At 35.7% G+C, this 17,542-nt stretch overlaps 1 protein-coding gene across 1 annotated transcript in view; it reads right to left on the reverse strand.

The window, feature by feature from the left end:
* Positions 1-17,542, reverse strand: part of SRFBP1 (serum response factor binding protein 1) — a 61,499-nt gene that overhangs the window by 12,136 nt on the left and 31,821 nt on the right. Inside the window, exon 4 of the mRNA XM_055549795.1 lies at positions 12,489-12,560. Coding sequence (XP_055405770.1) covers positions 12,489-12,560 — 72 coding nt within the window. The remainder of the gene's footprint in view (positions 1-12,488; positions 12,561-17,542) is intronic.

A 17,542-nucleotide genomic window follows, 5' to 3' on the forward strand; every position in this document is an offset into this window, starting at 1 on the left:
ATAAACATGTGGATGTGGGGGTAAATTCCATAAGAATCAACTGTAACTGAAGGTGGGGGATGACCAATAGAGAACTGTCATTTCTCTCTCTCTGTCTCTCTCTCACACACACACACACACACACACACAAATCTTGTAGAAGTATTTGATTTTCAAAATCAGTGGCTGGCAAGCTAACTCATATGCCAGTTTCTCACCTGCTATCTGCTTTTAAAAATAAAGTTTTATTGGAATATAAAACCAAATTCATTCATCTATGGCTGCACTATGTCACCGTTGTATAGTTCAGTAGTTGTGACAAAGACTGTAAGGCCTAGAAAGCCTAAAATATTTACAATATGGTCCTTTATGGAAAGAGTCAATGTTGCTCTATATTACATGCAAGAAGAATCTTCAGTGGGGATCAACCAAAAACTGATGAAAACAGAAAAAACATTTGTTTTTTAAAGCAAGCTCATGATGTCTAAAACTTGAATTTAAAACAAAAACACTGCCCTGACAGTTTTGCTGCCAAATTGAGGCAATGGGTTATAGCCCTAAATGCAGTAAATGTGCTTCCTGAACTGTGATATAATAAGATATTCTGGCTTAGTAGGAACAATTTGGTGTTCAATGCAGAGGCACTATTCTTAATCCTCAGGACTGCTGCTGCTGCTGCTAAGTTGCTTCAGTCGTGTCCGACTTTGTGCGACCCCACAGACGGCAGCCCACCAGGCTCCCCCGTCCCTGGGATTCTTCAGGCAAGAACTTTGGAATGGGTTGCCATTTCCTTCTCCAATGCATGAAAGTGAAAAGTGAAAGTGAAGTCGCTCAGTCATGTCCAACTCTTAGTGACCCTATGGACTGCAGCCTACCAGGCTCCTCCGTCCATGGGATTTTCCAGGCAAGAGTACTGGAGTGGGGTGCAAATTACATTTTCCCTGGGTAGCTACTAAAAATTCAATTCACTTAAAATAAAATTCCTGATGATATATGAACAACTGTATCTGTAAAGCAGAAAAACTAGAAAGAAACTATTTTTATCATGTGAGTTAATTTCACATGTTTTAGATAAGAAGTTCTGGGAATCCAAAATAGATTTTTGACTAATGTATTCATGTATAATTGTTCAAAGCTATATTTATTACTGTTTCCAAATCTCTGTTTTGACAACTTGCAAAGAGTTTTAACGACCTGGGCGTTTTTCTTTCCAGAGCTAGCTGCATCTTTCCAGTTAGTCAGAAAAAGTTTAAAAGAACAGTGGTAGTACATGCATATCAAGTGTAGATACTAAGTAACACCACCTTGATAAGAATCACTTTACTTTGAATTTACTTAGCAATGCTACTTCTGTTCTCTGGAAGATATCTCAGAGTAATCTAACTTAGTGATCCAATTTCAGTAAATTTTATTTAAATAAAAAAAGAGCCCTAGAATATGATTTAAAATTGTATAATTACATATCACTTCTAATAAATGAAGTTATTCTTATTTGTTACATATCACTGTTTAACTGTATTTTTACGCTGCAGCCTCTGCAGTGGACTTATTTGGGAAGAATACCAGGTTATTAAGAAGTGAGACTGAGTAAAAAGGAGTCATTGTATTCCATAACCCTAGGGTTGGCACTCACACTAGTTGTCACAATTGGAGTTGTACAGTATATTGCTTATGCACCCAAATGTAAGCAGTGAATTCAAACAAAAACATTAAGGCCTGAGTTGACAAGCTACACGGGTCTATAAAACTACGTAGTTACTAATCAGGTACGATTATGTAACAATAAGTAGAATTAGGTATATCACAGCTTTAGGTTTTGTGATTATATGTATTTGTGGTTTTAAAGAAAACAGTTAATGGTATCAGCAAATAAAATTTTTATTATTCTTCTGAAAGTATACTGATGATGAGTAATTACTTTAAAATAAAGATATATAATGAATTTGCATTCTTTGTGCTTCCTAGCTTGACAGCTAGTGTGTGATGACAAGCCCTGGTGGCTCAGATGGTAAAGAACGCAATGTGGGCAAGCCTGGTTCGCTCCCTGGGTCAGGAAGATTCCCTGGAGAAGGGCATGGCAACCCACTCCAGTATTCTTGCCTGGAGAATTTCATGGACAGAGGAAGCTGGCTTGTTGAGGCAGTGTCCAGTACTATGAGGCAGTGTCCATGTCCTTAACAGTAGCTAGTATAAACACTACTCCATTGGTAGGAACACAATTCTGCTTAAAAAAACATAAGGAGATGAATGGGTTTCTCTAATGGTTTCTCTAATCAATGGTTTCTCTAATGCCAATCCTTTTCAAACTCTTTCAGAAAAAAAAAGTGAAGGGGGAACATTATTAAAGTACCAAAATTCAGCAACCACCACCCTGATCAGTCAGCAGTCATAAATTTCAAGGTAAGACCCTCCACCAGCAAAAAGAATACAACTTGCTGAGGACTCAGATGATGGCTAGTACTTTTCAGCAATGAAGTATTTTTAAATAAAGCTATGTACATTTTTTTAGACATAATGCTATTATACATTTCATCGTCTACAGTAGTGCAAACATGACTTTTACATGCACTGGGAAACCAAAAATTTGTGTACTCTTTTACTGTGGTTATTTGCTTTATTGAGGTGGTCTGAAATTGAACACCCAGTATCCTCAATGTATGCCAGCAGTTCTTAAAATGTTTGATTTGGATAAAGTCTTAGTTAAAAATATCAAATTTTATATTACAGCAAACATTTAAATAAATTCATAAAATTCTCTAAGTAAAAAATTGTCAAATTTAACACTTTAAACTTTTTTTTAACTTTATTCTTAAGAAAGCAATTAGAAATCATTCATTTAATTTTTTAAGTTCAAATTTTAACAAGAGATTAAAGAAGTAAACAGAATAGAGATCACAGATTTTATCAACAATTAAATTAACAGTATTGACTTGATTTCAAGACCACTTAGCCAGTTAGGAACAAGTGAGAACTCAAAATCAGGTTTCTAAATTCAATCTAGTATTCTCAACAAGCTTTTCTCTCAACTATTTCAAATAACTTTCCTTCATTTTGTGACCCAATTCCAAGACACCCTCAAATCTTTTTGTAAAGAAATTAAATATAAACATAAAAACAAAAAGAGGCTGATTAATCAAGTGGGTTAAGTTTATACCTTTGGCAGTGTTTGGGGTCTGTGCTGCAATAAGAGATGTCTACATTTTCCTTAAGGCACTGAGGTTAAGTGTAGGAACTCACAAGAGTAAGTACAACAGTCCCTGAAATAAGGGACTTCCAATTCTTTATCTAACTTCCTTACTTCTTTCTCATCCTTTTCCTTCCTCACTTAAGTTTCCCCCTCTTTATATTTACAGATATTTATATATAAATATATACAGCTAACAAAACACAAACACTAGAGCAAAGTAATGCTCAAAATTCTCCAAGCCAGGCTTCAACTGTATGTGAACCGTGAACTCCAAATGTTCAAGCTAGATTTAGAAAAGGCAGAGGAACCAGAGATCAAGTTGCCAACATCCACTGGATCATCGAAAAAGCAAGAGAATTTCAGAAAAACATCTACTTCTGCTTTGTTGACTATGCTAAAGCCTTTGACTGTATAGACCACAACAAACTCTGGAAAATTCTTCAAGAGATGGGAATACCAGACTACCTTACCCCTGCCTCCTGAGAAATCTGTATGCAGGTTAAGAAGCAACAGTTAGAACTGAAGATGGAATAACAGACTGGTTCCAAACTGGGAAAGGAGTAAGACAAGGCTGTAATTTGTCACCCTGCTTATTTAACTTATATGCAGAGTACATCATGCAAAATGCCAGGCTGGATAAAGCACAAACTGGAATCAAGACTGCTTGGAGACATATCAATAACCTCTGATATACAGATGACACCACACTTACGGCAGAAAGTGAAGAGGAACTAAAGAGCCTCTTGATGAAAGTGCAAGAGGACAGTGAAAAAGCTGGCTTAAAACTCAATATTCAAAAAAGTAAGATCAGGCCATCCGGTCCCATCACTTCACAGCAAATAGATGGAGAAACAATGAAAATTGTGACAGACTTTATTTTCTTGGGCTCCACAATCACTGCAGATGGTGACCGCAGCCATGAAATTAAAAGAAGCTTGCTCCTTGAAAGAAAAGCTATGACCAACCTAGACAGCATATTAAAAAGCAGAGACATTACTTTGCCAACAAAGGTCCATCTAATCAAAGCTATGGTTTTTCCAGTCATCATGGATGTGAGAGTTGGACTATAAAGAAAACTAAGCACCGAAGAATTGATGCTTTTGAACTATGGTGTTGGCGAAGACTCGAGCGTCCCATGGACTGTAAAGAGAACCAACCAGCCCATCCTAAAGGAAATCAGTCCTGAATATTCATTGGAAGGTCTGATGTTGAAGCTGAAACTCCAATACTTAGGCCACCTGATGCTGGGAAAGACTGAAGGCGGGAGGAGAAGGGGATGACAGAGGATGAGATGGTTGGATGGCATCACCAACTTGATGGACGTGAGTTTGAGCAAGCTCTGGGTGTTGCTGATGGACAGGGAGGCCTGGTGTGCTGCAGTCCATGGGGTCTCAAAGAGTCAGATGTGACTCAATTGAATGACTGATATATAAGTATGCTTTATTATGTGAAGGTGAAATCTTACACATAAGGATACAAATATCATCTCTGGAGGCTCAGAATCTTTCACTAATTTAAAAGTTTAAAACAAATGCACAAATAACTAATCCAAAGCAGAACGTGATAAACTTCACAGGAGAGACTGAAAATGTTGTGGAGGTTTATAGAAGAATTAAAATATAGTCAAACATCTTAAATTTAAATAAAAATATTTTGAAGCGTAAAAGCCTAAGCAATCTCTATTAACAAATAGAGATTTGTTACTCTCTCTTCCACACCTGCAAGAAACAGTCATCACAATATTGGGAGATATGCAGGAAACCACAATTTTCCTTATTTGAAGTTGACACAGTGTTTGCCTTGGAGCATTCTCAGGAAACTGTGGTTTTCACACACCTCCAGTTTCTTCCATTTCTAATAAATTAAATCAAAAAGGGAAAACACCTCATCTTGGAATGGAAAAATTTTATTTTGGCATATGGGTATTTCTGTGAACACAAAGCATTTGGTGCTCAATTTTGAAAAGAATTTTGAGAATGTACATGTAAATATAAACAAGAGTCTAAAAGTGGAACAGCTCTCTTACATGCAATGTTCATTCCTTTGAAATGTTGTTGTCTTAGAGAAGAACTAACACCTATCTCTGCTCAAACTGTTCTAAAAAGTTGCAGAAGGAGGAAAACTCCCAAACTCAGTCTATGAGGCCATTACCATCCTGATATCAAAACCAGACAACGATATCACAGAAAAGCAAAATTACAGGCCGATAACACTGATGAACATAGATGCAAAAATTCTCAGCAAAGTTCTAGCAGACAGAATCCAACAACACACTGAAAGGAACAAACACCATTATCAAGTGGGGTTTACCCAAGGGACGCAAGGATTCTTCAATATATGCAAGTAAATCAAAGTGATACACCATATTAACAAACTGAAAAATAAAAACCATATGATCATCTCAATAAATGCAGAGAAAGCTTCTGACAAAATTCAGCACCCATTTATAATAATAATAATAATAATAATTAAAAAAAAACCTCTCCAGAAAATTTGCAGGAGGAACTTTTTACCTCAGCATAATAAAGGCCATACACAAGAAACCCACAGCAAACATTACTCTCAACACTGAAAAACTAAAAGCTTTTTCTCTAAGATCAGGAACACTTACCTATTATTCAGTATAGTTCTGGAAGTCCTGCTGCTGCTGCTAAGTCACTTCAGTAGTGTCTGACTGTATGCGACCCCATAGACGGCAGCCCACGAGGCTCCCCTGTCCCTGGGATTCTCCAGGCAAGAACACTGGAGTGGGTTGCCATTTCCTTCTCCAATGCATGAAAGTGAAAAGTGAAGACACTCAGTCATATCCGACTCTTAGCGACCCCATGGACTGCAGCCTACCGGGCTCCTCTGTCCATGGGATTTTCCAGGCAAGAGTACTGGAGTGGGTTGCCACTAGCCACAGCAATTAAAGGAGAAAAAGAAATAAAGGAATCCAGGTTGGAAAACAAGTAAAACTCACTGTTTGCAGATGACATGATACTACACATATAAAACCCTAAAAACACCACAAAATAACTACTAGAGCTAATCAATGAATTTAGTAAAGTCATAGCATATAAAATCAATACACAGAAATCCCCTGCATTTCTATACACTAACAATGAAAAATCAGAAAGAGAAATTAAGGAAAGAATCTCATTCACCATTGCAACGAAAAGAATAAAATACCTAGGAATAAACCTACCTAAAGAGACAAAAGACCTGCATGCAGAATAAGACACTGATAAAGGAAACCAATGACGACACAGATGGAGAACTCGACCATATTCTTGGATTGGAAGAATCAATACTTTCAAAATGACTGTACTACCCAAAGCAATCTACAAATCAATGCAATTCCTATCAAATTATCAATGGCATTTTCCACAGAACTAGAACTAAACATTTCACCATTTATACGGAAACACAAAAGACGACAAACAGCCAAAGCAATCATGAGAAAGAAAACCAAGCTGGAGGTATCAACTTCCCTGACTTCAGACTAAACTACAAAGCTACAGTCATCCAAGACAGTATGGTACTGGCACAAAAACAGAAATATACACCAATGAAATAAGACAGAAATCCCAGGGATAAACTCATGTATACATGGGCACCTTATTTTTGACAAAGAAGGCAAAAATATACAATGGAAAAAAGAAAACCTCTTCAATGAGTGGTGCTGGGAAAACTGGTTAGCTACATGTAAAAGAATAAAATTAGAACATTTCCTAACAACACACACAAAAATAAACTCAAAATGGATTAAAGACTTAAATGTTAAGACTAGAAACTATAACGCTCTTAGAGGAAAACACAGGCCGTACTCTCTGACATAAATCACAGCAATATTCTCTCTGACCCACCTCCTTGATTAATGGAAATAAAAACAAAAATAAACAAATGGGACCTAATAAAACTTAAATAAAAGTAAAAAATAAAGCTTTTGCATAGCAAAGAAAGCCATAAACAAGATGAAAAGACAACTCTCAAAATGGGAGAAAATAACTGCAAATGAAGCAACTGACAAAGGATTAGTCTCCAAACTATATAAGCAGCTCATACAGCTCGATATCAGAAAAACTAACAACCCAATCAAAAATGGGCAGAAGACCTAAACAGACATTTCTCCACAAAGAAAATATCAGATCAGATCAGATCAATCGCTCAGTCGTGTCCGACTCTTTGCGACCCCATGAATCGCGGCACGCCAGGCCTCCCTGTCCATCACCAACTCCCGGAGTTCACTGAGACTCACGTCCATCGAGTCAGTGATGCCATCCAGCCATCTCATCCTCTGTCGTCCCCTTCTCCTCCTGCCCCCAATAGAGGTGGCTAATAAACACATGAAAAGATGCTCAACATCACTTATTATTAGAGAAATGCAAATCAAAACTACAATGAGGCATCACCTCACACCAGTCAGAATGGTCATCACCAAAAAATCTACAATCAATACTGGAGACGGTGTGGAGAAAAGGGAATTCTCCTGCATTACTGGAAACAGTATGGACACTCCTTAAAAAACTATAAATAAATCTACCATATGTCCCAGCAAATCCACTACTGGGCATATACCCTGAGAAAAACACAATTCTAAAATACACATGTATCCCAATGTTCACTGCAACAATATTTATAATAGCTAGGACATGGAAGCAAGCTAGATATCCATCGACAGATGAATGGATAAAAAAGATGTGGTACATAAATACAATGAAACATTCCTCAGCCATAAAAGGGAACAAATTTGAGTCAGTTGTAGTGAGGTGGATGAATCTAGAGCCTCTTATATGAGTAAAGTAAGCCAGAAAGAGAAAAACAGGTATCATGTATTAACACACATACATGGAATCTAGAAAAATGATACTTTTTACTTAGTATAGAATGGACTGGTGTCCACACTTGTTGTCTTGTATATATATTGATACTATCATGTGTATCATACTATCATGTGTAAAACAGTTAATGGGAAATGCTATAAATACAGGGAGCTCAGCCTGGTGCTCTGTGATGACCTAGAGGGATGGGTTGGAGTGAGTGGAGGGAGGCTCAAGAGGGAGGGTATATATATATATACACAATGATGTGTTGGTTTCTGCCATAGGCAGCATGAATAGATTGCAATGTGCTGTAAACATCATAGTAAAGCAATCTTCCATCAGTTAAAAATAAAAATCAAACTGACCAAAGGAACTCGTACAGGTAGAAAGCTAGTAGCAGTACTTTTAACATTAACTCGACTTCAATTCTAGGTTTTACCTAAAGATAGAAGTCAACACATTCATATTTGTATTTATTAAAAACATTTAGAAATATAATAAGAAACAGTCCTTTTAGCTGAATCAGAAGAATTGTAACAAGTAAAGGGCTTAGAGTCCACATTTAGGAGAACAGGAGATTTTTCTGTATTCATTAAACTCTTAAAATCCCATGATTCCAAAATGCTTATATATATAGACACTTATTCTATCCTTTTGTCCTAAAATTTCATTTTGCAGGCAGAGACTTTGCTTGTCTAAGCCTTGGATCTAACATTTCCTACTGATTGATCACAGGTATATTTTGACCTTTCTGGGCCCACTGTCTCATCTGTTAAATGAGATTATTATCATCTTAATGAGAAAGCTAAGGTATATAAAGTATCTAACAAGTCAGCTACTAGTAGATGTTAGCAAATATTAACTTGCTTCCTCTTATCCTTTAAAATCAACATTCAGAAAACGAAGATCATGGCATCTGGTCCCATCACTTCATGGGAAATAGATGGGGAAACAGTAGAAACAATATCAGACTTTATTTTGGGGGGCTCCAAAATCACTGCAGATGGTGACTGCAGCCATGAAATTAAAAGACGCGTACCCCTTGGAAGAAAAGTTATGACCAACCTAGATAGCATATTGAAAAGCAGAGACATTACTTTGCCAAGAAAGGTCCATCTAGTCAAGGCTATGGTTTTTCCTGTGGTCATGTATGGATGTGAGAGTTGGACTGTGAAGAAAGCTGAGCGCTGAAGAATTGATGCTTTTGAACTGTGGTGTTGGAGAAGACTCTTAAGAGTGCCTTGGACTGCAAGGAGATCCAACCAGTCCATTCTGAAGGAGATCAGCCCTGGGATTCTTTGGAAGGAATGATGCTCAAGCTGAAACTCCAGTACTTTGGCCACCTCATGCGAAGAGTTGACTCATTGGAAAAGACTAATGCTGGGAGGGATAGGGGGCAGGAGGAGAAGGGGACGACAGAGGATGAGATAGCTGGATGGCATCACTGACTCAATGGACATGAGTCTAAATGAACTCCGGGAGTTGGTGATGGACAGGGAGGCCTGGTGTACTGTGATTTATGGGGTCGCAAAGAGTCAGACACGACTGAGCAACTGAACTGAACTGAACTGAATCCTTTAAAATAACTATGTTCTATCCCCTTCCTTTTTTACATAGTGCCTGGCCAACTGTTCTGCATATAATAGACATTTGGACTTGAGAAGTCCTTGAAATTCTGGCAATAATTGTCTGGAAATGTCACAGTTCTAGTGCCCAAACTCTATAGTTTTAAAACTTTCATACAAATATTAACTGGCTACTTAATCTTTCTAACCATTTCTGAATTTGGAAAATGAAGATACTGCTAGTATTACCACACACATGTACACACATGCATGTGCACACATGAATGTTTTCACTTGAAATCAATGTTGTAAGATCAACTGAGATACTAATGTATATGGAAGAACTAAGCAAGCTCTAAGGAGTTACACACATCAGCTTGTTCTGCTCTATTCTGATGGTCAGACAGCTTCAAATGTATAAGCTCTATGTAATAGCCTTATACTACTTCTTTGGTCATCTTTAATTAACTTCCCTTCCTGTGGCAAACCAATCAGTCTTCTCTCCATGACACTCAGCTAATTTATTAACATATTTTGATACAGGAGAACATTAATTCAATGGGAAGAATATCATAAGTGAAATAAAACAGTAACAAAATAGTTGAAATCAAATAGCTCAGGAGGAATCTGAAACCATTCTTAAGCAAGGCAATTTCCCTTGGCTCTAAATCCTCAAGGGTTCCATCAAGAACTATAAAACAGAACTGTCTTCCTTTGTCCTTCTCCACCTCCTTTTCCTTCCTTTCATTTGGAGGAAGGTACCGAAAGGGCAGAAATGTAATGAAATTTTTTTTTTTTTTGCTTGACAACATTCCAGTTTGAGCCCAACTTTCTACATGTTTATAATACATCTCATGACTATAAATCTAGTGATATGCAAATGAAATTACTATTCAGAAAATATAAATGATAAGCAAATACAGATGCATTTCCCCATTTTTAGGATGACATTTCACACACTGGAAGGTTAAACAAAAGATTGTAAATGTAATAAGATGCACTAAAGAAACCTGATTTTTCAAACACTACACATACATTAACTAACCTTCCAAGTGAAAATAATCAGACTGAAAAGTTCAAAGAAAAAAAGACAAAGATATATTATTTGGGATATTTTCAAGTTCCAATTAAAAAATACTGTCAAGCTTCAGTGCTGAAATTTAAATGGAAACACGATATTAGGCAACAAAAAGAAATTGGTTTTTATTCCCATCATAAATTAAATATTACTGAGATACTTTTAGGGTGCAGCAACCAGAAAATGAAAAAAATTTATTCTGGTAAAAACCTTAAATTATTATTTTTTTAAACTCTCAAGAGAAAACAAATATATTCTACCATATTTTTATACAATTACCACTATTCTATTTAACACGTCATTGTTTTGTCAGAAACATATACACCAAGTAAAAAAGTATTACAGAACTAAATTTTTTTCCTCTCTATGAATGAATGCTATGAAGTAAGAATATTTACTGTAGAATCAGGTAGAATCAAAATAAGGAAGCTGTAAAATCATGCTCCTGACATTTTGGTGTTGCTTTCCTGACAAGGACCATAACAACAAAAACAAATGTTCCCTTTCTTCAAACATACAACAACCTTTCATTTTCTGCCCTTCTTACAATAAAATGTTTTAAAATTCTAATGTCTAATATCAATTAATTGCAGAGAAATGAGTACTAGTGTACATAAATGTGGAGTTAAGAGTATTTTTTTTCTTAAAGCTGTAATAGGAAAACCACCATTTATAGTTGTAGATTCCAATACATCTCTCCTAGTAATCAATAAAACAAGCAGGAAGAAAGTCAGTAAAGTTGTAAATCATCTGTACGACACCATCAATCAGTTTGACTTAAATGACATTTACAGGACACTGATCTCAATATAGTAATATTGCTTTCAAGTGCACATGAAATATTCACCAAGATAAGCCATACTTTGAACAAATAACATAAATACTAAAGTTAAAAGAATAACAATCATAAAAACTATGCTCATGGATCATAAAGAAAACAAAAAGATACCCCAAACCCTCTAATTGTTCAGAAATTAAATAATATCCATCTAATTAAATCATAGGTTAAAGGTGAAGTTTCAAGAGAAATTTAAAACATTTTAAAATCAAAGAAAATAAAATACAACATATTATATATATAAGATGTAGCTGAAGCAGTGCTTAGAGGGAATTTTATTGCATTAAATGTTTATATTAGAAAAAAAGAGAAATGTCTAAATTAGTAATTTAAGCTTCTAAATTAAGAAACCAGAGGAAAGAGCAAGTATACACAAATGCAAGAGGAGGAAATAATACAGATTACAGCAAATGTGAATAAAAGTGAAAACAGAAACCAATAGTTACAAAAAATCAGTTAATTCAAAACTGTTCCCTGGTGGAACTGTTATGTAGGCTTCAGAAAAGTGGGCAGAAATGAAAAAGAGGGAAAAGCAAGAAGCAAGTGTAGCAAACGCAAGGGGCAGAAGCTCTGTGTAAAAGTCCATGTAAGTAACTGAACGTAACAGTGGTGTACTCTTACTTAGCTCACTTCTTACTTTCCGAGCTTCAGTTTCCTTACTTATAAAAAGGGGGTAGAAATAATTTCCATAGGATAAATGCAGAGATTAAATATTTATAAAAACTAGTATGCAGAAAAAATAAAAAATCTGTGTTCTAAATAATAAGATTAACAGACTAATTGCAGTCTAGCACACAAATGCCACATTAACTTCAACATACCTTTTAAGGTCTCTGGAGGTGTGATATAAGAATAAAGTAAAATTCATTAATTATAAAAACTTTTTTGGTAGCAACAGTAGAGCTCAAATTAAGAAAATCATCATACACTAATAGTAACTGGTTTATTCAAGGAAAAAAAGTTAAAAGAAAAAATGAGGTCAAGAATATAAATATGGAACTATTCCCCAAAGAAATACAACTTACTGCAAAATTACCTTTTTGCAGATTTTTTCAAAGTTGATATCTTCACCAAGAGCAGACTTAGTTACTACATCAGGTTTCAACTCCTGTAAAAGAATAAATTAATTTTAGTTATGACCCTAACTTTAAACTGTCATTATATTATGAGTTGAATTTCTTCCTGTGTTTTGCTTTCAAGGACTCTGTTATTTAAAGAAATTATTACTTATTTTAATGATATTTCAGGACACTGGAAATTCTATCAATTTATAAAGAAAAGCTGATACTTACAGAGAAATACTTAATTTTAATCCTTGATTTAAAAAAATCTAAACCACAAATATTTTTCTACTCTGGAAAGGATAAATCTTTTATTTTAGAAAACTAAGAAACACAGAAAAACAAAGAAAAGTAAATAAAATTACTGGCAATGTTTACATAATTATAATTTTATTATATATCCTTCTACAAGCTTCTTTCAGAGTTTAAGTTTGATATGCATTCCACTAAGGAATCATCAGTACCAAAATCAGACTGATTCTATTCTGTGCAATTGAAGATGGAGAAGCTCTATATACTCAGGAGAAACAAGACCTGGAGCTAACTGTGGCTAAGATCATCAGCTTCTTATTGTAAAATTCAGGCTCAAATTGAAGAAAGCAGGGAAAACCACAAGCTTATTCAGGTATGACCTAAATCAAATTGCTTACACTTATACAGTGGAGGTAATGAATAGATTCAAGGGACAAGATCTGGTAGACAGAGTGGATGAAGAACTATGGACGGAGGTTCATAACACTGAACAGGAGGTGATGACCAAAATCATCCCCAAGAAAAAAGAAATTCAAGAAGTCAAAGTGGTTGCCTGAGTTAACCACTGAGAGATAAGAAGAGAAGTGAAAGGCAAAGGAGAAAACATAATGAATGAAGAGTTCCAGAGAACAGCAAGGAGAGGTAAGAAAGCCTTAAGTGACCAATGCAAAGAAATAGAGGAAAACAATAAAATGTGAAAGACTAGAGATCTCTTTAAGAAAATTGGAGATATCAAGGGAATATTTCATATAAAGATAGGCACATTAAAGGATAAAACTGGCAAGGACCTAACAGAAGCATAAGAGATTAAGAAAAGGTGCAAAAATACACAGAAGAACTGTACAAAAAACCTCTTAATGACCCAGATAACCACAATGATGTGATCACTCACCTAGTCAGACATTGTGGAGTGTGAAGTCACGTGGGCCTTAGGAAGCATTACTATGAACAAGGATAGTGGAGGTAATAGAATTCCAGCTGATCTATTTCAAATCTTAAAAGATTATGCTGTTAAAGTGCTGCATCCATTATGCCAGCAAATTGAAAAACTTAGCAATGGGCACAGGACTGGAAAAGGTCAGTTTTCATTCCAATTCCAAAGAAAGGCAATGCCAAAGAATGTTCAAATTTCCATACAATTGCAATCATTTCACATGACAGCAAGATTATGCTCTACATTCTTCAAACTAGGCTTCAAAAGTACATGAACCGAGGACTTCCAGATGTACAAGCTGGATTTAGAAAAGGCAGAGGAACAAGAGATCAAATTGCCAAAATATGCTGGATCACAGAAAAAAACAAGGGAATTCCAAAAAAACACAACCATCCACTTCTGCTTCACTGACTATGCTAAAGCCTTTGACTATGGATCACAACAAACTGTGGAATATTTTTTTTTCCTGGAATATTCTTAATGAGATGAGAATACCAGACCATATTACCTGTCTCCTGAGAAAACTGTATGCAGGACAACCAGCAACAGTTGGAACTGGACATGGAACAATAGACTGGTTCCAAACTGGGAAATGAGTATGTCAAGCCTGTAAATTGTCACTGTGCTTATTTAACTTATATGCACAGTACATCATGCAAAATGCCCCGCTGGATGGAGTTAAGACTGTAGGGAGAAATATCAACAACCTTAGATACACAGATGATATCACTTTAATGGCAGAAAGTGAAGAACTAAAGAACCTTTTAAAGAAAGTGAAAGAGGAGAGTGTAAAAGCTGGTTTAAAATTCAACGTTCAAAAAACGAAGAACATGGCATCCAGTCCCATCACTTCATGGCAAACAGATGGGGAAAATGTGGAAACCGTGTCAGATTTCATTTTCATTTTTCATTTTCTTGGGCTCCAAAATCAATGCAGATGGTGACTGCAGCCACAAAATTAAAAGAATAATTGGAATAATAGCTATGACAAACCTAGACAGTGTATTAAAAAGCATAGACAACACTTTGCAAACAGAGCTCCATATAGTCAAAGCTATGGTTTTTCCAGTCGTCGTGTTTGGATGTGAGAGTTGGACCATAAAGAAGGCTGAGAACTAATGAACTGACACTTCTGTACTGTGGCGCTGGAGAAGACTCTTGAGAGTCCCTTAGACAGGCAGGAGATCAAACCAGTCAATCCTAAAGGAAATCAGTCCTGAATATTAATTGGAAGGACTAGAAGGACTGATGCTGCAGCTGAAGCTCCAACACTTTGACCACCTGATGCAAAGAGCTGACTCACTGGAAAAGACCATGATGCTGGGAAAGACTGACGGCAAGAGGAGAAGGGGGCGACAAAGGATGAGATGGTTGCATGGCAATGCTGACTCAATGCACATTTTGAGAAAACGCTGGGAGACAGTGAAGAACAAGGAAGCCTGGTGTTCTGCAGTTCATGGGTCGCAAAGAGTTGGACATGACTTAGCGAATGAACAACAACAATAGCATAATTCAGTGTTTTGGGTCAATTCATTTTTAACTTAATTTTAAATATAACCATATCTCCTATGACATCATACAAAATTTTTAAATGGTGTTTAAGTAACACTGTATAAATAGAAATGCTATGCCATAACTGGAATTTTGGTTCAGAACTATCCTAATTAGATGCTGAGGAATTTAATAAATCAAGCAGTTCATTTGGTAATAAAATAAAAAATAAATTATAAATATATAAATTATGAACTTATTCTTTCCTCCCTTCAGTTTTATTCAGAAAAGATCAGGAACTGCCTTTCAGAAAAGACTCTTTGATATATTATTCCAAATGGAGAGCAGCACCTCAAATGTTACTATTCCTTTTAGAAGATAAGATGAAATCTAACTGACAGCCTTTCTCAATTCTTCTAAGAGTCAGCTATGCAGTCTATTTGTGAAATTCATGGTAAACTCCCAAGACTTTCAAATTGTTGCTCCAAATTCTAAATCTGTATCTATTCTGACTCAGTATATCTAATATATGTTTAAAGGAAGAAGTCTTAAGAAACTATTTTCATTATTCTTGCATTCGATTTAGTAGTTCTAATGATAGGTTATAATCTAGCCACAAAACTCAATTTACTCATATTGTAAGAATAAATTATCCTTCAAATTGATTATGAAAGACAGTTGCTATAGCAAAATTCACTAGGGTCTAACAGATCAGTAATATAAGCTACAGGGAATAGTATAATATTTTTTTAATACAAGATCTGAAGTAATCCACAGTTTTCAAAGAATGCCTTGGATGATGGGAATTTTTTACTGCAGTAAATGGGATGGGAAGTTGTGACTGTAGTACCTTACCTGACATTCAGCTACTTTCTTCATTATAAATGAATGGCTTCCCATAAGAGTTTGAAAAGCATGTAAGATTGAAAGCTTTGTACATAAAACTCCAAAAAGCCCTCATTTAGGTAAAAAGTAGAGAACTCTAAAAGACAAGTGGTATTTATACCCTTGGTCATGAAAGAGTTTCAACAATTTCAGCTTTCAGGCTAGCTATTCAGAAATTGAAGTATAATCTAACCAGCATCTTGGGAACACTTCCACTTCAAGTACATGGGAAGAAGCTAGCTTGAACATGGTTAGGCAATAAGCCATCTGGTCAAAAGGTCCGAGGAACTACATAAAAACATTGGGGAATAATTTATGTTTATGTTAATCTTGTTTTTCATTTTCTTGATGGGAAAATGGAATGAAGGGCCTAGAATATAAGTTTTTCAAGGGTGAGAATGGTTTCTTATTCATCTTTGACTATCTGATCCTAGTACAATGACATTTATTCAACAGAAATGGACCAGGGACAAGAAATTTAAAATGCTTATTCCTCAGTGTGAGGTCAGTGAAGTCTTTTATCAACAGAAAAGTCAAATTCAGAATTTCCAAAGAATTTTTAGATGCCAATGTGGGCTTTTTCTTTAGAAAAGCAAAGACAAGTACTATAAAAAAAACTACTAGGACCTACTAGAGTGTTGCAAAGTAGAATACTATGCTCAAAAGTATTCTACACTACCTTAATTTTTATGTATAGCAGGAAAAGGCTAAATACTACTTAAGAACTCACTGAAACACATAGCTGTATCTTGAATGGCCAGGAAACCACACTAGCTAATAAGCCAGGCAGGTGCCATAAAAGACAAGACTGCTCTTTGTGAGAAAAGACTTCATACTAACTCAAAAATTAAGATTCATTTCTAGACCCAGGAAAAGACACTTTTACACAACAGCTCTGTTCCTATTCCAAAGACATTATACATACTCAGTGTAGAAATGTCGTATGATCCCCTCATGCACTATACTTAAACGTAGTGTTAGTCACTCAATCATGTCCAACTCTTTGCAACCCATGAACTGTAGTCCACCAGGCTCCTCTGTCCATAGAATTCTCCAGGCAAGAAGACTGTGCCATTCCCTTTTCCAGGAGGTCTTTCTGACATAGGGATCAAACTCAGGTCTCATGCATTGCAGGTGGACTCTTCAATGTCTGAGCCACCAGGGAAGCCCTCAACATGGTTAAGAAAATACCGGTAAAAATGTGAAAGAAAAGACATCAGTTCAGTGCTTATATGATAATTTTACACTATGCCATTTATAGTATTTGGGGTTAATGATAAGTAAAATGACTAAGACAGGAACACTTAGCTTTCTTTTATATAAAACTAATTCTAGTATCTTTTTTCAGATAAAAGTATTTTTCTTAAATTTTAGAGCTTTCTCTACTTTATATTAAATTTAACCATTTCAAATAATTCTGCAACTTTAAATGCAGAACAAGATGCATTATTACAGATGATAATTTGC

Source organism: Bubalus kerabau, chromosome 1 (assembly GCF_029407905.1).
Source record: "Bubalus kerabau isolate K-KA32 ecotype Philippines breed swamp buffalo chromosome 1, PCC_UOA_SB_1v2, whole genome shotgun sequence".
In the NCBI taxonomy this organism is placed as follows: Eukaryota; Metazoa; Chordata; class Mammalia; order Artiodactyla; family Bovidae; genus Bubalus; species Bubalus kerabau.